Source organism: Chiroxiphia lanceolata, chromosome 5, assembly GCF_009829145.1.
Source record: "Chiroxiphia lanceolata isolate bChiLan1 chromosome 5, bChiLan1.pri, whole genome shotgun sequence".
NCBI classification, from domain to species: domain Eukaryota; kingdom Metazoa; phylum Chordata; class Aves; order Passeriformes; family Pipridae; genus Chiroxiphia; species Chiroxiphia lanceolata.
In genome coordinates this window covers 71,739,352-71,767,184 of record NC_045641.1, presented here as the reverse complement: position 1 = coordinate 71,767,184, position 27,833 = coordinate 71,739,352, and the positions used below count along the sequence as shown (strand labels likewise).

At 37.3% G+C, this 27,833-nt stretch overlaps 1 protein-coding gene across 2 annotated transcripts; it reads right to left on the bottom strand.

Moving 5' to 3' along the window:
• ARFGAP3 (ADP ribosylation factor GTPase activating protein 3) lies at positions 1-27,575 on the bottom strand. Of its 2 annotated transcripts, none has more exons than XM_032688476.1 (16): positions 27,397-27,575; positions 21,700-21,818; positions 20,730-20,802; positions 17,386-17,517; positions 16,139-16,225; positions 14,842-14,923; positions 14,390-14,446; positions 13,735-13,781; positions 11,517-11,662; positions 8,891-9,016; positions 8,336-8,458; positions 5,955-6,089; positions 4,822-4,945; positions 3,740-3,830; positions 2,025-2,146; positions 1-1,353 (listed from the first exon to the last, which is right to left on the bottom strand). In XM_032688476.1, exons 1-16 carry the CDS (start codon positions 27,463-27,465, stop codon positions 1,336-1,338), a joined length of 1,551 nt encoding a protein of 516 aa, XP_032544367.1. In that variant the 5' UTR covers positions 27,466-27,575; the 3' UTR covers positions 1-1,335. The 2 variants fall into 2 exon arrangements, with proteins under 2 accessions (XP_032544367.1, XP_032544368.1); XM_032688477.1 differs by lacking the exon at positions 27,397-27,575 and adding an exon at positions 22,462-22,476.
• Positions 27,576-27,833: the final 258 nt, after the last annotated feature.

Here is a 27,833-nt window from a genome sequence, read left to right as displayed (position 1 = left end):
TAACAAAGCAAGTCTTTTATTGTAAAGCTCTACAGTTAAGAAGAACAAATACTCATACTGCTCTAAAAAAGAAAGATAATTTTTGATTAATAAATTTAATTAATAAATCTAAACCCAATAGGTACAAGAGAAAATTACCAGAACTGAGAGTTAAATATGAGGCAGTTAGAAATTAAAACCTAAGTACAGCTACACTCTTAACTGGATTTCAACATAGTATTTTTCAGTTCAGTAGCTTATTTTCTGCCCCAGCCTTAGTGTTTTGATATCTTAATCACTATAACAATTTAATAAGAAAGCTACTTTCACTAACTGAAATTAAAGGCTAATTTTACCAGCCAATTGTACGGACAAAATACAGATGGCAGTACTTAGAAAGCTGGAGACTGGTGTCCATACATAGAAATTTAATTTAATTTTTATCAATTGTTTTTATTAGACATCAGCAGTTTACAAATTTGAATTAAGAAACAAAATTACAGAACAGAATTACCTTGAATTTATTGTTGGTTGTGATGTTTTTTTCTTTAAAGGTAATAATAAGTTTTATGCAGGATGTCATCAGCAATAAATTCTAGACTGTCTAAAACACAGCCCCACTATTTCCTCATACAATAACTGATAATTTATCAAAAATTTAAGATTGTTCTAAACATTTTTAACAAGTATTTCATTAACTACTCTATTAGGTCCTTTATATATTTCAAGGGTTTTTTTTTTTCAATTTTATACACAATACAGATTTTTTAAAAGCACTTAAGGATCTTATATTGCAATTTTTTTGTAACTTTCAAAACTAGGAATAAATAGATTGTTCCCATAACAAGATGAAATCCACTATTCAGTAACATTTTGACTTCTCCATACTTCATATCCAAGCATACAACTTTCTAGCTGGAATATTGTTTTAAAACACTAATTCCCCACCATTTTAATGCACATCAATTTATGATGGAAGCTTCTACTTCCTGGTAAGCACAGGTTTAACCTAAGTGTATATTTTGCTACAGTCTACTAGATACCACCTCAGCATTTGAGTTCATCCCTCTTCCCCTTTCCTGCCTCACAGACAAAACCAGCAATAAAATAAAGCTTCCAACATCTACAATAAGGTTGTTAAGAAACAAAGACTGTAAAGGAGGGGAAAAAAATAAAAAACTTATGCAATGTAACAAGTTGCTGCAAAATTTCTGCTCTGTAAAGATGAAAGAGCAGTAGAAGAGGTTGAGCCAGAAAGCTGCACAAAGAAACAAGTTAAAACATCATCAGTCTTAAGGCCACCTTCATTTCAATCAGCAATGGGGTCACTTGTGGGTTTGAAGAGAAATCTTTAGGTTATGAACCATATCGATCCTAGAAAAGTAAAAAAAAAACAGACATGAGCTTGTTTTCCACTTAATGAAATCAGTTTTACTTCCATTTGCAAAACAAACAGTAGCTTAATTCTTAAAGACTTACAGAAAATTCACCAGTGCTTTCAAGAACTAGAGTTCAGGGTTAAACTTAGGATACTCAGCCTGATTTCAAGAACTAATGCCCTCCTATAGGAAATGCCAAGTGATGGGAGCACCAAGAATTTGTACAATCCTGAGGCCAGGATGTCTTAGTTTTGTGCACAAACATTCAAAGGTATTACTTTTTAATCAAATCAATTACAGACCCAATACAGGAGTTGGGCTGGATGGTCACTGAAGCTCCCTTCCAACTAAACTACTCCATTCCCAGTTAGGAAAAAATATTACTTTAAAAATAAAGTGACGGCAAGTCCCTTCCATGATGGAATTTTTGTTTTATTTGGAAGAAAGACAAGAAAGATATTCTAATGAAGGTGACCTAACAGATCCAACTTATTGCTAAAAAAATAAAGATCTGCTGTCTACTATGAGAGGTCTACAAAGTTCAAACCCAAATTCATTCCTTTCTGCCTGAAAATAATTCAACAGCAGGATTCACAATAATAAATCCCTACAAAAAGCCTTTAACTTTTGTAGTGGTGGTTAATATATTGTACCATTTTTGCTCACCTGTATAGATGTCATAACCCCATTAGCAAGTACAGAAAGTTTTCCAGCCACTGATTTCACTCCTTCTTTAAACTGAGCTATATCAGGAGCTGAAGGCAAGACACTTGTAATATTGTAGCTTCCTAAAAGGAGAAACAGACACAAACAAAAAACCAAAATTTTATATTAATAAATTATTTGTTTTTCTTTCTGAAGTATAATATATGACCAGGAGCACTTAGACATAGATCTCCAATGTCTTACATCCATATTATTTTTTATTTTTTTCCCCAGTTTTTCTTAATTCCACCCACAGTGGAACCTTCTACACTTTGTATTCCCAGCTGAGCAATTGATGTTTGGATAACAGATGATTTATGCTGCACTTCCAACCTGTGACAATGTTGTCTTGTATCCTGAACAGCTGTTATTCCCTTGCAACCTAAAGACGGATGTGATTCAGTGGTGGCTGAAGCGATGAATCCTATTTGTGTTCATGCGCAGGGATGATTTCCATGCTGTGTATACACATATATTTTGCATTACTGCATCTGAGGCTTAGAAAATTCTATAGAAATTACAGTAAATGTAAGTTAGGTTTTTAATTTCCACTGTCAAAAGACAGGTTTTGGGGCAGAGGGGTGTAACAGAAAGACATGCAGGAAAGGAAGGTTCTGTACATTGAATATAGCGTGAATTTATAATGAATAATTCCTGCTGTATTTTTTTCTCACTATTATTAAAGAGCAGGTAACAACCTGCAAAATTCAGTAGAATTTTATTCTTTATAATATAACTTCACATTTGCTTTAAATATTTATATATATTTAAATACTTTAATATTTGGGTTACATGCCAGTCAAAGAGTAAGTAACCTCTTGCAGGCAGGGTTTTTTTCAGCCTACTTTTAGGTATCTCCATTCCTCCACAAGTTTAAAAATTCACAAACACCATTTCTTCACTTCTACACCTCTTGTAAGCCCATGCTGCAAATGCTCTTTCAAGTGGGTAAAGCAAGTTACTGTGATTTCTGCTTTAAATCTCCTTTCCTCCTTAATTTCTTTTTCACATTTCAAATTACTAAACCCCAGTTTTGCTTAAGTAACTGGTAACAGGAATTATTTCTCTATTTAATACAATAGCCACTGTATTAAAAAACTTGCTTTCAGGGGATCAAAACTTAACAGTCACATGTTTTGTTTTTTTTTTTTTCCCTCCAACTCTTACAAAGTAAAATCAGATGCTATGAACTGTTTTTTCAGTCTATTCTAATAATTACTCACAGATTTCAAGTTCTTCAGTAATTCTTTTTTCCCCCCTGTTTCTTCACAAGTTAAGGAATGAAACTCAACTGCTCAAATCAGTAAAATCTTCCAGTATTTCCTACCTTTTCTATTTCACATTATTGCACTTTGTTGGAATTGTTATTGTTGGAAAAAACAACAATTAGAATCCTTTCTAATGTGAGGGGTTCCAACAAATCATTGAAACAGACAAACCAATTGAAAAATTTCCTTAATAATGTGGCAAGACCAGTGTTAGAAGCAAATATCCTGATGAGTGGATGTGCCATGCAAGAGATTACATGGGAATTCCAAAGCCACTAGTTATGATCTTTTTTAGATCCAACATTCTCAACTAATTAGTTGAGAATTAACTAATAAGTTAATTATGATAACTTATCAAAAAAACCTACTTGATAGTCAAATATTACTTTTCATTTGTTCAATATGTACCTGTTGGTTGTTTCTTCTGATCTTCAAACAAGTCAGCTGAACTTATGCATGTGCTTCCAGAAAGCCTTTCTAGTCGAGCCCTTGCTTCGTACTTGGAAAGAATGGAGAATAAAAGGTATTTTAACCACATGCTCTCACCTTCTGAAGTCATTCAGATAATTCAAGAGATTACAGACAGAGTTTTAGAACATACAAATCCAGCCGAAGTTGACCATGCAGAAGGTTGTTCCTATTTCATGGTTTTCACATCACACTGAGTTTGTCATCAACTCATTTCTGAGTTATCAAAGAGTGACATTTACCATTGCAACACCAACTCAGTGTTAGCAACCCTAAAATTTCTAAAAAAACTATCCAACTAATAAAAACAACATCTAAAAAACGTGAAATGGAGTGAGTGAGTAGGAGAAGGAGAAAGCGGTGCAGTTAACACCATGCTGACCCTTCTAATCACTTTAAAGTCAACTTTTTCCAAGTTCCCTGGAAATGGTAATTCTATTTTTTTACGTTACTCTTTACACTGATATTTTTCATTAAAAATAGATCTTTTGACATGATCTCTCACCTCCAAAATACAATATAGTATTAATCTGGTTTTTATTTCTAGGCTGATTTAACTGTTGAACAATTTATTTACTTATCTATTTATTTACAGTTCCTTGCAACAAACAGAGAGCAGGCAGATATTTTACCAGTGGTTTGTTGACATCACTTTGCGTATTTAGAGCAAATTAATTAAGTAGATTCTATCAAAAATAAGGAGTGCTGAATCATAGTCTATAATTTCAATCAGATAAGAAGAATGATGGAGGTTTGGTCCCACAAGCAACTGCAATTCCTTAAAATTAAATACTAAATGATCGGTTAACAGAAATTTGTACGTTTCTATAAAAAAATACTAAAGTGGACATAATTCTATAAGCTTACTAATTCTACCAATTTTGACTATTTATATATAATATAAATATATTCTCTGTATATGAGAATAAAACTTTCTACAAGAAACAAACTTGATAGAGAATCTTCTCTTTATAGTCAAAGAATATTATTACATTCAAAAATACTTATCCCTGCTTTCTTACATCAGCCTGATCTTGCCTTCCAAAATACATGTCTGATGAAATTGCTTTTACATTGCCAAATTTTTTTTGGGCCTCATCTGTGTTTGAAGGTGGTTCATATTCAGGTTTACGCCGAGATGCAGGTCTAAAAGAAAAATAAACTGAATTAGTGAGTGTAACTTTGGTTACAACATGTCAGAATGCAACAAATCAAAATTTTATGACACTTTTACAAGACAGTGTTTCAAATTCATTAATCTTGTATCTTTATTTTCAAAGTTCATTTCAAAAGTATGCTAAATTACATGAACAAGAACAGAATATTTCTGCAACACCTCAAAAAAACCCAAACAATGTCAGTGAAATTCAGATTTAAATGCAATAGCACAAAACAGGTTAAGCATCCTTCCACCTCAAACATTCTTATTCAGCGCTTGCCCATTTTTTTATTGTTTTAAAGGTACTCAAATAAGGAAGAAATAGTGTTATTATGGACATGAACACCTATTTGTGTAATACGCATCACTGGTCCACTCTTTATCAAACAACAGAACCAACTTTTAGTTAAGTGCACAAAACCCTGTATTTTACAGGTAAATGAAAAATATGGTTTTAATTCAGAAGAACAGATGCAGAAAACACCAGCCAAGCACACAACCCCTCACATTCTTCTATTTTCTACTTGATTAAAGATAAAAACACAGTTGTCAGAGAAGAAAGACATTTTTTATCATCAAAACAATCAGACCTGTTGTTTTTAAGTGCCTCCAGTACCTCCATCCTCAGAGCTGGGCACCTACAGTTTCATTCAATTGATAACTAGGTTTTCTTTGGTTCATTACACAATAAACAAAGCAAGTATGTGCTCAGAACAAGGCAAATATTTGAGTTTCTCTCCACATCTTTTGTCTACTGGTTTGTTTTTTTTTTTGGCTGAAAGGCTTTGGAAATTTATCTCCAGTACATATACATTGTACAGCACTGAGCAAAACAGCCAGTGCTTAAAATGTCAATAAGAAATTCAGCCTCAGGGTCCCTCGAGTAAAGTTATGGCCAAATTTTCCTGCTACAAACTGACAAAAATCCCAGTAATATGACCAGGACTTAACTCACATTAACAAACTTGGGCTCTGTGCACAAAAATATTGGTATACCTGTCTGAAAATCCTGTGCTTTTTGAAGTTAGCATTATATCAGTGTCTCTACTGTTTTCTTTCTTCCAAAAAGAATCTGAGTTGTCATCCCATTTAGAGAAAGTGCTGCTCCTCAAATCTGAAGAATCATAGTACCTAGAATAAATGAAGGGGAAAAAACCTATTGAAAAGTGGGAACTATATTTATTGATTATTATAATTGTTATATTGCTATAATAAGTGGTATGTTTTCAGCAAAATGATAGTTGTCAGTGAATAATATGAATTTCATAATCCTGGTTAGTACAGTTGAATCCAATGGCTCAGAACAGTAAGGAAAGACCTTGTTGCTGGTTCTGTGTATTTTTTAAATCCAAATATTAATTATCTTTGAGTTTTGTAACATGTTCTATTAAAACAATGCTAAAAATGTATTTCTTAATTTAAGAAGACAATCTTCTCTTGCATATCAGAACTGCAGGGAAAACACCAAACAGAAAAAAAGGATAAAAAATGAAGCATGTTTGTCAGTTCTCGAACATTATCTTGATCTTTCCTCCTCTTGATTATCTGCACACATCTAAGCATATATGGAAAATACTTGAGGAAAAAAAAAAATCACCAAAAACTATTAAAATGCCAAAGATTTGTGCTTGAAAAAATTTGCTTAAAGTTTGGATATGACCAGGATACTAATGAACTTCTACAAAAAGCAGCAGTCTCTCTCCTGACAGACAAAAGGGAACCACAGCAATCTCTCTAAATTCCATGTCAAGGTGTAATAACAGCCAAGGTGTTTATATGGATGTGAAGCTTTCCAGTTTCACAGTGGCCATCAAAAACATGGCATTGGGCAGGAGCTGATGAATAAAATTAACTTAACTTTGAATAAAATAATTTATTTTCTCGATCCTTCCCTCTCAGATTTTTCTAACGTTGCAAAAATATTTCTTCAGTATTTGGGGTGGGGGAGAGAAAGAAAAAGTGCATTTAGCAGAAAATAAAATTTTACATTGTTACATTAATAACGGTTTTATTAACGGTAGCAAAAAGAAAAATCATAATCTAAGTATTTTCAGATGCTCCAATTACATACCTAAACTTTGAGACATTTAATGTGCTTAATTTACAGATACTTCTCAGCACTCTCATATCCACTATGATTATTTTGCTTTTGTGCATATGCTACAATAATATTAAAATTACTTTGCCTCTATTTCAAATTCACAGCTTGAAATAAATAATAATAACGCTAACAAGCCCAAATCTGACTTTATACTTGAAAGAGAGTGAACTCTTATAGCAACTCCAATTAGATTCTACTACTGCTATAGTAGAAGAGCAGGGAACAGCTAAGTTAAAATTTATCTTCTAATTGTTGAAGCAAAACACATTAAAAGCCTCTTCTATAATTTATCCTTTGCCCTCTATGAAGACTTTAAGAGCAGTGACAGTTGTTGTCCAGGAACAAACAGGGACGCACTGAAATGCAACGTTTTATTTTACAAGATTGCTGCCTGTTTACTTGGGACCACATTTGCATTTCGCTGCTACTGATGACACTACAAAGCACTGACACAAAAGTCTGTGTTTTTATTTGCCTGTCCCCAAGTAATTAGGTACAATTTTTCATGTTTCTGTGTCACTGATCCAATAAAGGCAGTTCATAAAAGCAATACCTTTTCATATCTCTCAGTCCAGAAACAGCTGTTTCATTGCAACTAGTGACTGTAGGACTGATTATTTATCTCCTCCCTCCCAACAGCAGAATTTGATAATCGGTACTGCGTTCATACTCTGATAAAATTTTTTTCAGTTATTTTTTGCTTACATTTTATGTCCAGATGCATTTAAGTCTATCAAGTAAGACTGCAGACAATACACCCAACACACACCACGTCAAAAATATTGAAGTTTTTGCGTTTTACGTGTGTTCAGACAAAAGACTAATGCAACTGTAGCATATCTAATATCACACTCCAGTACCTGTTTCATTTTAAATTGGAAGTTGAAGACAGTACCACAAGAAATTAATAAATAACAAAAAGAGAACGAACACAAGTCATTCTGATAGGATTTGGAATACAGCAAATAAAAGCTTACATGGCAATTGTGTGTGCAAGTAGAAACCAGACCCTGGACAAGACAAAACTTATAAACACTAAGTTCAGACTACCTTCTCCTCACAAAAACTAACTTCTCTTCTTTATAAATACATCTGTCAGTAGGTAAAGCCAACTTTTCACAATTTTTCTGATTCAGATGTCCCCTAATAATATGCTGTGTGTGTACACAGGTTCCACTGCCTTCTGCTTTGATCTGAGGTTTCCAATTGTGTATATTTGACTTTGTACCTTGCCTATACCTCCACACCCATTCAAAATAAAAAGCTCATACAATACCTTGAACTAGAAGAGAAATAGGAGTCTTCCACATCATCAGTGTACCTCTTCTTGGGCTTTGCAATTACAGGTGTCTCCTGCTCTATTGTTTGCATATCTGAGGTGACTGAGTGAGAAATGCCACTGGGGACAGGAAGAAAACAAGTATGTCAAGAGATGACAAAGCTCACACCCTAAAAGAAAAAAAGAAATGAAAGCCCAAATCTAGTTTCTGAATGTTGCCCATAAAGCCCAAGCTCTACAAACAGTTAAGAAAAAGGAGGGATTAAACCAAATAAAAAAAAGCCTTGGAAAACTAGCTCTCTGAAGCAGTGACTCAACTTCTGAACACAACGCCCATTCAGACAGCTGGGAAACACAATTTAGGTGAACCTCTGCCTGGCAGGTTAGAACTTGACAAATACTTTATAGTATATAAAGAATATCATTCTTTAATGATATTAAGTTTCCACAACATGCTCCAGTAGATCCTTCCTTTCATTTCCTGAGTAAAATAAAGGATAACTGCACAAAGCCAGAGAGAATTTTAAATACAGTTTATTGACCTTCACATACCTTCTGTTGCTGCCCAATCCCATGCCAAGCCTTTCCAATTCAGCTTTCTTCTTACCAGAGAAATTTAAGTTTTCTTCTCTTGCTTTAATATCAAGATCTCTGTAGGCCAACCTTAAAGATGACACACTAGAACAAAACATACAGTTAAGACAGAAATGTAAAATCCTACACTGAACAACCAACCCCATAATATTGGTAGGAAATTAACCATATATATTGTAGTACTGTATTTTCTATGCTCTGTAGTTACTGAAAGTATTAATTATTTCCATTGTGCCTCATCTGTGTTTGAAGATGGTTCATATTCAGGCTTTTTCAGGCTATTCATTATTAATTGGATTAAATTCCAACTATAAGGATGGAAGAAAACCAGGAGAGAGGATGGTCTAAGTGGCACCCCACTCTTTGTATGAGGGACGCAGTCTTTTTCAGAACAAATGTGAACTGCTGAAGTTCAGGACACAGTTTTGCATCACCATTAAGTCAGCATGAAAGAGTCTTTTTTTCCACAGTCCTAAATCTACGTGATACCAAATAATTGCCAAAATTATCCAACTCTGACATATTACTGTCCTGTGTTATTAATGATATAAGACAATAATGTCTTCCCCTAAGGTACAGTTACATCTCCATCCCTCACCTCTAAACAAAATCTTTTTAATCTTGATTACAGAATTGCTGAAATACTGCTTACATTTCATTTTTTAGGTCAAAAGTGATACAAATTTTATTGATTTTAATGAGCAACTCAGCAATATTTTAATTCTTAAGTCCTGACTGGTATGAAGTCCAAGTGAACTATCAGAAGAAAGGCGAATGAGATTTAGGATGCTCCTGGTAGATGTGCTCTAAGCAGGAAGGAAGTACTTAAGCCTGAAATTGCTTGTCATTTTCCATCCATTTTGTGTAGGAGCAGGAATGAAAAAAAAAAACAACGTAACAATAAAAGTTGGTTACAAACTAGGATGCACCTGCGGAATAACTTTTGAAACCAATAAAATCAGGAAGATACATCTTCAGAGCACAGAGTTATGTTCGAGGATGTTTCAAATCAATTCTTACAGCTTAGGACCAACTGTTACACAGAAAATTGAAAATGTTCTAAAATTCAGCTTTAAACTGTAACTGGTAAAATCTACCCAGCACTTCAAGCAGAAACATTAGCAGCCCTTCTTAAGAAATCTGTTCCAAGAACATCCAAATCTTATTTGCTGTTGATTAAAACAAATAGGGATAGTAATCAAATTTTTTAAAGCCATGTCATTCATCTATTCTCTTGTCAGTGCACAACAGAAAATAAAGAAACTGTGTACCAATTATAAAATCACATTTAAAGTTTCAAGTCTCAGAACGCTTTCTCCTAAACACCAGACTACAAAAGCATCACTTCCATTCCTGCTGTGTAACATTAAATTAATTTAATAAAGCTCATTACTCAAGCTTTTAAAATGAAAACCACCACACAAATTAGCTGGAAGCAAATGCATTCTTAGAAGTATTCCCCTTTCTTTCATTCATCTCTGCAGTTAAAATTCTCACAGGTTAATCTCAAGGGAAATCCAGTTATCTTGTCTCCACTGGGATTGGATCCATAAATTGAAGTGTATGTGTATCCCTCGTGTTTACAGACATTTTTAGAGGGTTTTGGCCACTGCCGAAAGGCTGCAATAACCTCTAATAAAACTGAATTATATGATTAAATACAGTATCCTTAAAGAATAATAATAATAAACAATAGTGGATAATCCTTTTTCTGGTTATTTACTAGTCACTGCTGAGTCTCTCTACCGACAGTTTTTGGCAATCACTGAGAAACATGACTTTGTCGTTAAAATACTTCAGGAAAAACAAATTACTCTCTTGTGACTCATATTTTTGGATGAAAACGAAACATCATTTCTGCAAAGACAACATAAAAGTGAACAAAAGGAGTAGGGAGGAGATGATAGACCAAAGACCTTGGTCATGAGCTCCACGTGATCCTGTAATTATGTAATAATTCAGATAATTTCTTAATAATAGGACTGATTCTCTAGCACTTAAGAGAGCATGTTATGCTTTTTAACTCTAAAAGTATACACTAACCAGTTATTTAGTAGTCTAATTTTAGTGACAACTAATAAAATATTAAAACCCAAAAACAGGTAGTAGAGAAATGTGGAAAGAACCAGGAACAGCACCCTCTGAGCTTTAGGGCTGAGTATTTATTAATTAAGGTGGACTAACAGGTTTGAGGCCTCAGACAAAATTATTCAAAGGGCTTGGTGAACATGAAGGCAGTTTCAATCTAAAACCTAAATTTAACATATTTTAGACTTAGTTCACACGTGTATCAGTAGACTGTCTCCTTATTTTATTTGTTAAGTAAGAAGAATACTAAGGTTGTTTTTAAGGATAGCACTGGGCTATATCTACAGTAAATCATCAACTGTAAAAATATATAATTAATGGCCAAAAAAAGGCAATGGGGGAATTACTGTTTGGCTCATGTTATCCACATCTGCTGGTTTTTTTTTAAAGTAAGAACAGAAAGTTTATTTACATAAGCTAATCTATGGTATTTAAAATGTTGTTAATTACCTCATCAAATCAGGTTTCACTGTTTTACCATTTAATTCATACTTACAGTGGCTCTTCCTTCTCAGTTTTCTTGCTGCTGTGAGGATTCTCTTGATCCTTCATTTTATCTACAGCTTGTGCTTGTTTTTCAATCTCACTAAAGCTTTGGCTGCTCACTTTTTGGGCCCCCAAACCACCTTTTTTGGCACCAAGCTGGAATTATTGAAAAACAAAGAAAACCCAGAAGTCCCAATATTATAACTCAGACAATCACTTTGACTGACTTAACAGCAAACACCACACTCTGTTTGGGAGCATATGCAGACAGCAAGGAAAATTTGGAGGGAGAAAATACTTTTTTTCCATGTCTTGATCCTAAACATGCTGTTTCTACTATCTCTGACAGGTTTGTTTTGTTGTATAAGAATAACATAATAAAATTTGTTGCAATGGAACCACTTGGCGTTTAAATCAATTCAATCACAATTTACATTTAGAGTGGCAAAGATTCCTGAATTAATTCTCACTGGCCAGTGCTAGTGTGTAATCTCAAGTATTGATTTATTCATATTTTTAATAAACATGTACATAGATATTTACTGATTTGTGGTAGGAGAGCAATGCACAAGTTTTGTGTATATGTGATTAATCTTTACATGTGAGACAGCATTTCAAACTTCTTTTAGATAAACACATCAGATGAGAGGCTCCATTCTGCACTATTTTTAAAAATAATTCTATTTTTAGTTCATATTCCTTCAATATAGGAATATATATATTCTTTCTTTTTGATGAAAAGATTTAAAACTCACTTAATACTATAAATATGGATACAATCATGGTGATTCAAATGGTGGTACAGTGCTCAAACTGCTGTTCTGAATCTCCTGTGTGTTTAATTCCTAACCTGCAACACTACAGCAATATTAAGTTTCACAATGCAATTAAATATCTTAACTTTTTAATGCTTTAAACTCTTCATGGAAAAGTTCTGGCCTATTTCCACATAGTTAGGCTCTGACACTACAGTTCACAGACTGTACGTGAACCTGTGAACCCACAGGGGAACATACCTGCAGATACCACTTGGAATAAAAAATTCCTCTTGTGTGTCAGGGCCCTCTAGTGGAAGCACAAAATCATAGGACAATCTAAATTAACCTGCTCCAATAAACCTTCAAAATCTTTTGTCGTACAATAGTCCAGACTTAAAAGGAGTGACTCTCTGTAACATACTGTCACCCTAACAGGCTATTTTCTTCAGTCTCAAGAGCCATACATTCAAAACCTACTTTTTCCTGGCTAACTTGAGCTGTCTTCCTCAGTTTTCATGTTCCTTGAACCATCATTTTGAGACACTCCACTCTCTTCATGCCTTTTTACAGAAACCAGATGCTTAAGAAAGAGCATCTTTCTTAAGCATCTTAAGATGCTTAAGAAGTCTTAGCTAAGACCCATCCAGAAACAAGTCTGTAAACTGTCTTTAAAATTGAACTAAATGCAGCTGCATAAACAACTTTGTTTATAGCTTATATATATATATATATATATATAATATTTTTATCTATATCTTATATAACTTTCCTATATTTATCCATACTGCTGTGTGGTGTGAGATGAGGACTCCTCCAGAAATACAGACCTGAATATCTCAAGCTCATCTTGCACTGACAGATCATACCCCATGCATATTTAGCCACTAAAAAATGCTACTGGAACTCCCTCTGTTCTCAGGCTTTGCTACAAAAAGATCTCAGTGCCAACTACCTGAGATGAAAGCCTGAAGTAGCCCTGAAACCAACTATCAGCAAGGGAGAAGAAAGGTTATAGGGCATCAGAGGAGTTGCAGGGACAACAGCAGTGAAAAGAACTAAAACAGGATACAGACCTTGACTTTTTTATTTTCCTTATTTTTTTTTAAAGTATCATCTGCTGTTTAGGTAGAGACACCACAAAGAAAATGTCACTCCGTTCACTGAGCTATACATACATGTAAACAGAATTTATCTGAGGTCAGAAACAACCCACAGAGCTGAAGCACTCTACCGCATAATAACAATATCCTGTTAGACAAGTTATCTTAACAATAAACCATTTTCAAACAGGCAGTTGGCTGTTTTGACAGAGAAACCACTTCTAATTCCATTTTACTTTCATAAATTGCTACCAACACAAGCAGTGTTTGGTGCTAACTTACATGGTACATTGCCATATATTGTAACATACGTGTTTCCATAGATGTATAATCCAGTTAAAAATACTCATTGTTTATAATATACACTTACCCCTTTCTTAGCTTGATTTGGCTTCTTTTTTATGAAGGTGGTATTCTCTGCAAGGATTAAATGGACATTATTTAATTTATTAATTCCAGAACTGCAGAAAAACTGGTTTGAGCTGAAATTTAGGTGGAAATGGGACAAAGACTCTTCACGTAAGACAGAACTTGTGATGTTCAAAGCAACCAAGAAAAGTACTTGTTTTATGAGAACATGTGTTAAAGGTACAAATGAGAAAACCAGGAGGTGTATGCAGTTTTTACTAGTTTCCAGCTCTAAAGAAAAACAACCCCAAACCCAACCACATGAATATAAAAACAGTGGTGAAGATCATATCGAGTTATCCCCAGACACCACTTTTCTACTACCCCTGTGCTGCTGAGAATCATTCTGCTGCTACTCATTCTCAGCAACCTGCTTCTGCAGGATGATCCTCAAAATGACAAGTCACTTATGTATTTTATTCTATTCTACTTCCATCAGCTTTTTTTACTGTACTTACAGTATGATAAACTCTTCAGTGTTAAGCGTAAGACCCTGGACATTGAAGATACTGTATTATCAATACAAGATTTTTCCAGTCTAAATTTTTATTTTCTGTACAAATAGATATTAAAGTGCACTACACTTGTTGCTCTCTTGTACTGCTTGCAGTCATTACCTAATGCAGGTTGTGGAGATGTGCTAAGGCAATCAACATTTGGTCCATGTTCTGCTCCTAAAATATAAGGAATAACAAGGGTAAGAATATCAGAAGGCTCTTCAGAATGCCCAAAGTACCAAAACACAACTCACTGTACTTAAGGAACTGCTTGGTAGACAGCTGGTAGCATAAAGTGTTATTTCTATCACATCTTTACCAGTTACTAAGAGAGCAGAGATTCATCTGAAGTCTTTTGACTCAAATTTTGATTTGGATTTCTAGAAAACATTATTAAAGGAAGATGTAATCCCACACAATCAAGCATAACCCTTCTGTAAAATCCTTCCTCTCCAAAATCTTTGTGTTATTAGCATGGTTAGGTTATTGAACTATTAAGGCAGGGTAAAAAGAGTCTAAACAAGAGACTACCAGAAATATGCAAGTTATTGTTGACAAAGAATCAGTCATACCTGCACTGGATTCTGGAGTATTTTCTGAAGTTTTCTGCTGGAGGGAAACTGCTTCTGGTGACATCCACTCTGTGTTCTTTGCCTTGAAAAAAATCTCAAAATGAAAAGTGCACAGAAAATAGAATATAGCAAATAAACAGGAGCACTGAGCTCAAAGACTGCCTAAGTAAGCATCACTTATTTATTAATAGTGGATTCTTATGATTACAGCTTTTAGGATTTAAACCTGTAGTCAGAAGGGTAATTATTAAAATGACAAGAAATGCTTACCTCTACTAAAAGCAAGCAGGTTTCAACCCAGTCTTGAGCATGTTTATTTCCCCTCTCAGGAATTTCAGTATGTTTACCATCCAAAAAACAATCTGCATTTTAAATGTGCTTTATGTGTTGCATGCTGGATGACTGATTTACATATATCACCAAGCATTCTCCCCACTCGAAGCTCTTGCCCTTCTAGTTTTCCTAACACTTAATTTTTGATTGTGAGCAGTTTTCCCAAGTCTTCCTGAGGAGTCCTCCCACTTCCTTGAGACACATTCTCCTCAACAGGCAGGTTTGTGACCAGGTCACAACAATATCAGTTCCATGATCACACTTGTGTTTTAGTTGTGCATACACTGTATTAGAAAGTAATTACGCTACAAGACTTACTGTTGTTGCAATATTTAGGAATATCAGGTGTATTAATAACTTAATTGTTCTAAGCTGAAGATCAAAATCACTGAGGTTGTTTTTACTGGTATTTTTTAAATTCCAGACTCAATTTTGAGTCTCTGTAACATCAATCTCTGAAATAAATACACATCAATCTATCACCCTAAAGGAGATAGGATCACATAAACAAAATCCAACACTGGCAACAGCCTTCAGAAAATTACTTTAACATCTTCCAAGAGGCTGTAACTATTCTGGAGGAAGAAAAACGGCTTCTGCTTAACAAGTGTTTAAAGAACTGTTACACTTCACTGATTAAAAACCAAACGTATCACACTGTATATTGAAATCAGAGCACTTCCAAGCAAATAATACTGAGTCCAAGTGGAGTTCCATGCCTACAAAAAAATAGAGAGTTTCATTCCACATTTAGCTACTATTTGTGTCATTCTAAACTATCGTATGAGAAAGTGGTTCACATCCAGAAAGAATTCTGAGACCCACAGAAGGAAAAGCAGATAAATGTCCTCACTGTCCTACCTTTTCTCTATCAGGTTCTCTTTCAGTTTTAATCTTCCCCATAGAGCAGAGGTAATCAAAGGGTTTAGAAAGCAAACGAGAATTAAATCCAGGTCATCTATACCTTGGGAGTAACATGGGATGCAAAAAAGTCTTCCTCCTCTTTGTTTTGAGGTGATGCAGGTGGTATTCCACATCCATCTGTCCACAGCTGAAATGAAGAGATAGAATTTTACAGCATAAGTGCATTAATATATTTTTTATCAAATGCATTAATCTTAAAACAATTCTTTTCAGGTTAAAAATTTTTTTTTTTTTCTTTGTACATAATTTTTCCTTACAAATTCATTCAATATATGACATTCCTTTTTTTTATTCAATTCATCCATATTTTGTGTGTTCCTTGTGCATCAACTCACAGCTTTGAGCAATGCCTGATCTCAGGGCAGCCTGGAGGCCCCACAGTGCCACAGGACAGGACTATAAACTATAATTTATATATAAACTGTAAACTTAAGTTTGCAGTACACAACGAAAAACATATATTTTTCAAATAATTAATATCAAACAATTGGATGGAATCCGTAATTGAAGCAAGATAATCACAGTTCCTGAGAGTGTCATCTGGGGAACTTACCACCCACTTCCATCCACTTAAATACATGAAGTATACTATATTTACTTGACAACATTTTACATCTAAAGCTGTTATATTAAGTAAAAAAAAAAATTTTCTCCAAAGCTAGTGATGTGAACTCTGTTGTCTATAGCATAAATAATACAGAATTATTGTAATCCATTAAATTTCATGTTATCTGATGCACAGAGGAAAAAAACCAAGCTTTCTTGCTTTTCTTCTAATTCCCACTCATCTGATCAACTTCAAATGAATCAGTCAGGAACTTTAACAACCTGACTTAAACAATCCAAACACACTTTCTGAGCAGGAAGAAGAGAAGTGTTGTCAAACTTACTGAACACCTCAGCAAACCAGTTCTGATACTTTGTTAGTAACTTCTTCCTCTCAGCAACCTACCAATGTTTTGACAGCTTCCATGAACTCTTTCAGCATTTTTAATGGAGAACAGCCAGTTCAGGACATAAATGACTTGCTAATTTTTCAAATATTATTTTTGTAGGGGAAAACCCCCCCAAAAATACACATTTACATGTTCAAAAAAAATCCCACTTAAATCACAAATATTCTGTAGTCAATTCCACTAGAATTTTACAAGCTGTACTTCTCTAATAATTCTGTTTCGGATAAAACCAAAACCACCACATAGTTAATGGAGAAATGACCATAGAGAATTAGAAACCTAAAGTGACTCTGGCGGGAGAAATCCCAATGACAGGACACACACTACTCACATCAGTGCCGTGCTTTCTGGAGGCCTGTGTTGCAAGAGATTTAATCTTCTCCTTGTAAAGCTGAGCACCACGACTGTTGTACTTGGCATTGGTGTCATTTGTTGTGCAGCCATGTTGATGGAAAAAAGCACACTGGGAAGCAGACCACAGGAAATGTGAGAAGAAACAGGTTTAAAACTAATACCATTTAAAATGCAGATGTATTACGACGTGGAAAAATGCTCTGCTCCTCTACCTAAATTTAATCTTTTAAATTATGAAGTACAAGCTCCAAAACACAAAGAAAACTCTACTCTGCCAACCTCTTTACATATAAATAAAACAACAGAAAAAAACCAAATACGTGGTATATACGTATTTATATATTTAAAAGTATATACAATATCATATATGAAGAATCCTAGTTCTGAAATTAAGTGATAAAGTGAAAGGAAGAGGGGGAAATTGATTGCCAATACCTGTGCTTCACAGACATTCCTGATATTTTAAAAGGCATTCCTTGGCTAGAGAGAACAATGTATGTTCAGTGGCATCAAAATGAAGGTACAAAAAACGGTCTTCCTCCAAAAAAAGTGTGTTTATTAACATATATATGTACGTATACGTATATTTATAGGCTTGTGTATTTATATATAAAATGAATAAATGAAGTTTGTGCATTTCTGCATTTAATTATATGAACCTATTAACCTGATACTTAGAAGGGTTTTTTAGAAATCCTAGTTCCATTGCAGAGATTTAATCTGAAAACAAAAGGAACTAAGGACACTTTGGATTTTTTAGCAATCTGATACACAGCAGGAAGGCCAGGACTGCTGTTATCCAGGATTCAGCTTCATGAGGCAATTATATATATAAATAATTTGTATTCTATAAGTACTTCTAGCCAATAGTTAGTAAAACCAGGATTTTTAGTGCAATTAAAAGAAAATGTTAATTTTACTTTAAATGTCCAGACAATTTACTAATCTGGTCTTTCCAGTTTCAGATACTAATCTTAGTTAATCCAAAACACACAATAGAGAGTGTGAGGTATTTGAGGGGTGGCTCTGGGTATATTGCACCTCTCGATGCAATGGCAGGAAACAGTAACATCCAATCAGGAAGACAAACACTCCCAAAATTAAATAATAACTGTTTATTGTTATTCTTCTGCTCACAGGCTTTCTAGGGTTAACTGAAACACTTCTCAAACTTCGCCATCTCTTTTTTTCCAGCTGCCTTAAATCCTCTGCATAGTAAAATTTATATAGTTTAACAAAAGCTTTTAAGCATTTGGTTAAAAAAGAAAGTATTTTTAATGCAAAAATCTCCCTCTTCTCATTTAAAACTGTGGGTTTTGTGTACTAAGTGGCATAACAGAAACTCAGCGAGTAAATTCCTGTAACAGGATAATTAATATGGAAAGGAATAACTTAGAAAGGATGGGCTGAATAAAAAGAGGGAGAAGACACCACGCAGCTCTAAGTTAGAGACACTGACCTGCTGAACCCCTAATTCAAAGAAAAATATTTAACTGAAATACACAAAAGTGGAAAATAAATAATAATGATCCTGAACCCATCATTTTTTGCATGTAAATAGGAAAAAAAAAATAAACAAAACCAACAGAATATGAAAGGGTTAGACTTCAGGAAAGTTTTTTAAAGAAACTACATTAAAGACAAAGCACAAATGAAGGAAGATAAAGGATAAGCACTCAGGGAATTAGAAGCAGAGATCACTTACGGAAGTTGCAAGTTCCCACACTGGGTGGGCAACTTAAGGAAGCAACCTCAGTTATTGGGGTCAACCTTTGAAAAAACATGGGAAAACAGGCAAGAATTCCAAAGAGTTGACAAAGGAAAACACCCCTTTTTAAAAAGGAGACTGCGAACAGCTGTGTCATAGTTTGAAATTGGCCCCCCCATTGAGAGTCAAGGGCTCAGAGGTGATTGGGTGCCAGGGCAGTGTTCCCTGGAGAGCCAATCACCACTCATGTTGTTCGCTTCTGCTAAAAATCATATATACACAGCACCGGAAGCTGTTGGCAGTTCTCTGTTGGTGTCTGTTGCATGTAGGTGGAGAAGGCCAGGGGGTGGCTGGGCTCCTTCTTTCCCCTCCGGGGGGGAAGGGGAGCCCTGCGGCCCCCCAACTCTGCCTAGGCCAGAGTTAGAGGCAGCATTTAGAGTGAGTGTTTGTGAGGGATGCGACTCACAGCACCTGAGGTAAGAGGAGAGAGGCAGACCTTGCAGCCAAGCCCTCTTCCCCCCCGCCCTTTCTGCAGTTAAGCTGTGGAGGGGGGCCTTTTCTTTCCCTCCACTGTAAAGTGGAGGAGAGGCTCAGCATTGGAGCAGAGCCAAAGTGAACGGGCTAAATATAGCTCAGAGCCACAAAAAACAATCCCAGGTGAAACTGGAGACGGACCGAAGAGAGAGGCCCGGAGGATGTCTCTGCCATGATCTAAACGGAGGACAGCCAAAAACCCGGACGCATATGTTGATAAGCTACACTGCAGCAGCCTACAAACCGAGGTATGAGACTGAGAGACAGAGATCATACAGCAGAAATGACACAGACCGAGGAGAAAGGACTCAAAGCTACTTTCTTGGACTTCGTGAGGAAGGAAGGACTTCCACAAACAGCTGAAGATTGGTTAGGGAGTGTTCAGGGGCCCAGAATACTCCCACGAGAGAAAGACTGTGTTACCCAGCAGCCTTGAAAGGCTCTTCCTGGACTAAAGTGAAAGGGAGGGGCTTAAAAGGACTGATAGAAATGTAATACTATATGTATATAGTTGCCTTTAGTTTGTATAGTATTTATTTGTGTAAATAAATATATACTGTATATACTTCCCCGTCCTCCTTTAGAAGCCTCTGGCTTGAAAGTTGGGATCTATCTCTGGTGTTGGGATAAATTGTGGGAAAGGGTGGGGGAAGCCTGGAAATTGGATTTTGGATTTTTAATGTGGCTCAAACTGCCACAAGCTGTCAAAATAACTTCACTTTATAAACATGTTGTGTAACCAATTTATTTGTAAGCGCATGAAAAAAAAGTGACAGCCAATATGAATTGGCCAAAACTAAAACAAAGAATCTGATCTGGTCTTTCTGGTGATTTTCATTAAAGATCATAAGAAAAAATAAAACATTTGCAGATTATACCGAGATGGGAAAGCTGCAAAAAGTACAATAATAAAATTAGCATTCAAAAGAATTTTTAAAAAACGAGGGGATGGGGAGTGTAAGAAAGAAAATGGACTGGAAAAATAAAAATCCCTCCAGGATGGGAGACAATAAGGACAGATAACAACTTCCAAGCCTACCAAACTCCAATGTGCAAAGCAAATACTCAGGAGTACATACAGCATTTGCATTTCCTCCAACCTGCATGCACCTCAGCTGGAACCAAGACCAATTGGAATCCAGTTCTGTGGATCTAAACAGAAGGAAATCTTTTTAATGTTATCTCCAAAGCCATTTAAATTCTAATTTTTTTTTGCAAAGTGTTTCTCTCCCCTCCCTTTTTTTTGTAACATGAAAAAAACGCATTTATAGAAAAAAATCTGTGACAATACGTGATGTGCAAAACAAATTAATAAAGCCATGTAGAACTGCAAGTTTTTCAAACTGTCACAGCTTGAAAGAAAATGCACCCTCTGGCTGACAGGTTTTCCCTTTTTAAAAGCACCAACTAGGTACATTTCCAGGAATCACATGCAATGACAAAATGACAATTGGAATGTCACAGCACAACAAAAATTTGGGGCTCAGTGAGTATGAGAATACTGGGATCACTAGGAATGGATTCTTGAGAGGCCTCCTGTAACACTCTTGTACACAGCAAAAAGGCAGCAGAGGAAGAATTTTGGCTGATGGAAAATGTCTGGTTTTACCTTCAATCCATTCTTGGATGCACTGCTCTCACTCACATCAAGCAGAACCTCACATTTCAAATATGCAGTTATTTATCAGACCAAAAAGGCCCAAAGGAGCAGCAGTGAGGACACTCGCCTGAAACAGGACAAGCTCAGGGTGCAGATTTACTGCACCAAGGGATTGACTGAGCTAAACCAAGTGTAAAGAATCACAGAATAACAGAATATTGGAAGGGCCCAGAACTCAGGTGACACCACAATGAACAACTTCAGGAAGCAAAGATGGCAAAATCTAACACAATTCCCATCAGATACGTCAAAGCCAATGCAAACACTAAAAAGGTTTGAATAGGAAGCTGAGGGAAGAACTGGCTTTCCTCTCTGAGCATGTGCCTGAACAAACAAACAAAATCGTTAAAAGGTGTAATTTTTGCTGTAAGAACATCCAAACTACTTACCTAATGAAACTCAGATGAACCCCAAGGGATCGATGGGTCCCTGAACAATCAATGCACAGAAACACTCCATAGGTTATGCTGGCCCAGCTCGGGTTCTTCGCTCCACAGTCAAAACACACCTTGGAGAAAATAAAGATCAGTGACAGGACTTGAGCACAACCAGGTCTTATAGTTGTATTATAGGTCATTCCAACACCCCTGCAGTGATGGAACTTAATTAACTCACCCTCATAGATTTTGTTGACATGACAACTCCATGCTATCCCAATTTTATAAATACCAAGAGGAGTTCCATAATCTGCCCACATGACTGCGTGCCTTCCCTATTTCCAATTCCAACCAGTGTACACAGTTTGGGAAATCAAGTCAGAGAACCTACATCAGTCTAGTTCAAACATAGGTTTAACTCAGCACTTTCACCACTACTAAAATGTTCCAGAAACATTTCCCCAGGGCAGGCTCTGCTCGTGACACACCAGGGCAGATATCAGCAGTGTTAATGACATCATTATCAGCAGTGCTAATGACATCATTATCTACTTTCCTATAGAGAAACCTTGACCTTTAGGGCCAGCCAGGCAAATCCAGCTGTGTGAAGGAAGCCTCCACTCCGTGCAGGGCTTATCCCACCTCCCTCTGCCAGACATTGGGATGATTCATCACACACGTCCTGCCACATCAGCCTTTGACTGTCCATGGCATGCTGGTTAAAAATAAATCAGGTCCACAATTACTTCACAGACAAACCCACGAATTTCTTACCCTCTGCCACCATGGCAGACCTCCAAGATTCAGCCAAACCTACAGGAGGTCTGTCTGTCTACATCTCACACACTTTGCAGGTCTGCACACCACAACTTTCAAGTCCTTTTCCATCTGTTCTGAGTTTTGTTCTTCTCTGGCCCAGGAAAGCAAGAACCAAAAAAATTATCTGATACAAATCAGCTTTCAAATGCAGGGAAGAATACAAGTTTAAATGGAAACAGCTATTCCTAGTTAATGCCATGTGCACACATCTACTCCTGTATGACATCACTTCATTATCTGACCAATGCTTTTACAGTGGTATTTGTCAAGGCTGCAAAGAAGTACCTCCACAATAAAAGCATCCACCTATAGATACAGTCAGTGGCATCTATAAAGAAATAACTCCACAAAGAGAAGCTTTTACACACAAATTGACAGTGCTCCAGTCTGCAGCTTTATCCTTTAATATTCTCCTATATATCTAATGCATCCTCATATAGCAAGGGAAGTTCTAGCTTAGGTAGATAATAACAAAAAAAAGATTTATTCCAAGTCAGTTGGGGACGTATGGAACACCAGACACACAGGGCACAGGCTGAAAAAAAAGTTAAGAACTCCATCTATAGAAATAAATAGAGATTTTTGCCTCTATTTTTTTGTACACACAGAGTCAAGCCCTGAGTCGGCATTCAAGTCAGCTCACACATCATCCACCCAAATTAGCTTCAAGTACACACCCAGGAGCAGTTTGAGGCTAAACTCCTTGCTTTAGTGTAGGTCCATTTAGCTTGTACAGTCCAAATTTATCAGGCACACGCACAGTTCACCAGCAGATCCAGCATTAACTCTTCCAACATCTGAACATTTTAAGGCTGAGCTTCAGTTTGGCTCACGACTAGTAGCAAACACAGAAAACATGGAGGTCACAGCTTCTGCACATCCAAGTCCCCTCTAACCCTCTCAATAGAGAATTAATATTATTAATTTTAATAAATTATAATAAATTAATTGTAATAAATAATAATATGAGTAATTTACATATTCCATGTATGTGGAAATGGATCATTCACTGACATAGAGCAGAAAGAAATAAGATAACAGTCTACACAGAATGTGTGACAAAAGGAGAGGTTGAAGGGAGTCCCTGAAACAAGCTCAGGTGAAAGAATGATACAGAGAGAGTCAGGAAAAAAGAAGAATAAGACTTCACATATACCATATTCTAAGAAAACACATACCTAAGTAGTCAGAACTCATTCTCTTTTTCCCAATTCTCTGCTTTATTTGAAGTAATTCCTTAAAAAACAACAAGTGCCTCAACTTCATTTTAAATTGGCTATTTTAGGCTTTTTTTTTTACAAGGCCAAAAGGAGGATGGGGACAACAAAAAAGGAGAAGATTCTGTTTGAAACCAAAGTTAACAGAAGAGCCCTGGTCTTGCTTCTTATACAGGAGACTTAGAGCCAGGGAATTCCCTGGAGTACAAATGGGAAACGAGACTCTTGAGCGGGTGGCTTAAAAAAACGCCCATGTATTAACAAGTTCAGTTCTAAACATCCCTGAAGATTCTCCTCCTTTCCCTGGTACAATTATAAGCACAATTTCAACATCTTAAAGGCAATTGCATCACCTTGGCAGTTGGCTGCCACAAAGTAGCACAGCTCAGGATCTTACAGGATCCCCTGTCAACCTGTGGGAATTATTCATGTGCATAAAAATGTAGCTTGTAAGACTGGGATGGAAGTAGGGACATCTAATTTTATCATGATAGTAATGTATAAAATGCCATTTCCATCATGTTATGCCACAGAAATAGATGTTTCATTAATATTTAGACTCATTTTGTTTAGTTTTCTCGGTGCTAGAAGTGCTTCCCGCTATGTAAATGCTAACAAGAATTGGGGGGCAAAAATTTAAAATCAATTTCAGAGCTGGCCTAAGAAGTTGTTTCCATTTTAAAAGCAGATAAAGTGTGTCTTCTGTACTCATTTAGGTACAACTAGAATATCAAAACAACGATAAAATCAATTTGAAGGATATGCTTAAGTAACCTATTGCTTTTAAAACATGATTGCATTTTTTTTGCTTATTTTGTGTTAAAGTGTTTCATGACAGTGTAGATTTAGTAAGAGTCACATTGGGATAAAAGAGCCAAAGACCTTACTGAGATGCTTGTAGAAGAGCAGACACTGAGATCTGGGTATAATCCACAGCAGGAGTCACTAAATCAGACAACATCCACCTGGCACAAGATCTCTGTGTTAATAAATAAATATGTAATACATTGTTATTGGGTATGGATAAGCTACTCTCTTCATTATCAGCCAACATACCCAGACGTGTTTTCCTACTTTTCCTGCATCAGCAATAATAATCACATTTGTTGATCCCACTGGGAACAAGCTTTGCCCAGAAATATGGACTCAGAGCAAAGGTAGGTCCAACTCACACCACAGTCACATGACCAGTAATACCAATATAAGAGAGTATAAGGGATAGAACAGGAGCGTTTGCCATGAGAAGAAGACAAGACTGCCCACTTTGGAAGTGTCATGATCTTAAAATAAAAACAAGAAACTCCAGTCTACCCTGGGGCAAAACCCAACCCACCCTCCAACACATCCACAAACACACTGCAATAACAAACTCAGCAGCTGATAAACCACCAGCACAACGTACACACTTAGTTTTCAGTTCAGATCCCTGATCTGGGAGTCCAAGCACAGACATGAACACCATCATCAACCAAAGAAAAGAATCAGGGAGAAGGGAATGAAAAACTAAGTTTCAGAGGAATAGATCTATGCCAAATTAAAGCCTGAGTTTGCAAGCCTTCAAAACAGGCGAGCTAGAAAGCTCAAACACTCAAGTCAACAGTAGTAGGTAGCTTAAGGACTACAAACATTTTTATGGGTACAAAATACATCCTACTTAATAACTGTAACATGTTCCTTAAGTCATCAGGCAGCTGATCACCAGCTTGATGTAACCAGGCAGTTCTATATTATGTAACAACTAAAGGCACACCAAGAACTCAAAAAGTTATTCCTGGTAGTAAAAGAAACTAACATCAGATTACAAATGTTTATTTCAAGACAATTATTCAAGTATCAGTTTTGACACGCTATAATTCAGAAATTAAACCACACATCTATTTGAGAATTCTTTTCCTAAGTTCACTTACACTAAGAGCACCCAGCAAAGTTACGTGCACATATCTACATAAGACTAGGCAGTCAGAAAGCCCAGATGCTGCAGAGACACCAATTCTTCCCAAACTCTATACATTAACTACAGTCAAAGCAAATTACTAAGCTTTTAATACAGAACCGTGTCAATATTTGCGCTTTCTCAGGTGTGTCTTCCCCGGCAGACAAGGCCTACAAATCAAAGGGGAGGACTGCTTAAGGAGAACACAAAAGAAAGGAAACAAAGCAATGTAATCAAACACAAGAGGATAAACTGATTGTATAAACAACTTTTACTTTAAGAGAACGATCAGACGGATGGGCACAGGAGAGTTGTGAGGTCTAAGCTGTTGAAGTTTCCCACTCTGACTTCACAGGTCAACAACCACCGCAGCGTTACAAGTTTTCTGTGCCTGAGCTACTTCTTTCCCACTGGCCCACCATAAGTGGCAGCAAACATTGTGCCCATATTGCTTTGTCAACACCGGCACTACATTATTTCTATGTAGTATCTGACATGACTGCAAAGGAGAGATAGATCCGCACGAGCAACCACAGGTCCCTGATTTAATCCACCTGATTAAATCTAGCATGGTAACAAGGAGTCCAGTACAGGGAACTGCTCGATCCGCTCCATCCTTGCCAGGCAGGGGCAGCACTTTCCAACTCTCCTCTGATCCGAACAGAGAAAAAGCATCACAACAGCCATACAGAACTACTCAACTTTTAGGCACAGTGCCAGCGAATTTCAGGAGCTCGTAAAAGATCTTCTCTCTCACCCTCCTTGATGGGACCAGGACCTTTCCTTGATAACCTTTTTACCCCATTACAGAGGCAAGTTTTAGCAATCCTTGTGTTAGAAACCAACTGAGCGTTCACCTCCAAGCTCTGAGAAACCAGACACGTGCCCGTTACCTGTAGAGCCTTAGCGTGATTCGTGTTCAAAGCGTGGTTTTGAAACAGAGACAGACATCCAGATGCCTGTTCCCAGAAAACAAACCCAAGGTGTTTCTCCTGGTGTATTTTATAATTAAGCTCACAGTGCACGTCACAGGGCCAACACAACAAGCAGCACAGAGCACAGAGGTGCTGAAGGCACCCAACACCTGGCAAGGCACCTTTCCCAGCTCACACCTCCACACGCCATAGACGATAGAGGAACAGCTTCATAATACGGCAAAAACCCAACTCAGCACGGGACAAGGCGAGAAAACAACAAACTTTTTTATCACCGCAGAAGTGGCTGTGCCACAACGGGCTGATTAAACAAGAAAGAAAAAAAAAAGGAGGAAAAAAAATGAGAAAAAAAAAAAGGAGAAAAAAAGGAGGAAAAAAAATGAGAAAAAAAAAAAGGAGAAAAAAAGGAGGAAAAAAAGGAGAAAGAAAGGAGAAAAAAAGGAGGAAAAAAAGGAGAAAGAAAGGAGAAAAAAAGAAAAAGAAACACACACTCATCACTGTGTTGTCGCTGGTTAGGAAGGGGGGTTTTATGGGCAGCAGAGCTGACCCTCGCAGCGAACCTGAGGCACACGGCGGGCGCTGCACCTCCCTCCCTAAGGAGAGGGAGGGCGCGTAGGGAAGGACTCCCCCACTTCTGGGGAGCTGCCTGGCCTTTCCCCCCTCTCGCATGGACTCCCCCAGCCGCTCTCCCGGGGGCCCGGCGGTAGTGCCGGGCTGCGAGCACCGCACCACCCCCGCACCGCCGGCAGTGCGACGTGTCACCGCGGCGGAGCCGAGCCCGGCCCGCCCCGCCCGGCGCCTCTACCTTGTTGGTGGGCACGGAGCGCAGCCGCTTGAAGATGGCGGCGATGTCCTGCTTGCTGGGCTCGCACATGGCGCCGGCGGCAGAGCGGGAGGACGGCCAGGCGGCGGGAGAGAGCGGCGAAGGAGAAGCGGCCACCGGGACGCTCCGAGCAGCGGGCGCTGCCGAGACGCTCCGCCCGCCGCGGTGTGAGGGCGGCCCCGCGGCTCTGGCGCGAAGGGGCGGTGCTGCCCCGCCCACCGCCGCCGCCGCCGCCGCCGCCCGGTTGCCGCGGAGACGGGCCCGGGTGTGAGGCGGCCCGTGGGGTGAGTGGGTGTGCGTGTGCGTGTGTGGGGGGGGGGGTGTGCGCGCGCGTGTGTGTGTGTGTGTGTGTATGTATGTGTGTGTGCGTGTGTGTGTGCGCGCGTGCGTGTGTGTGTGTGCGTGTGTGTGTGTGCGTG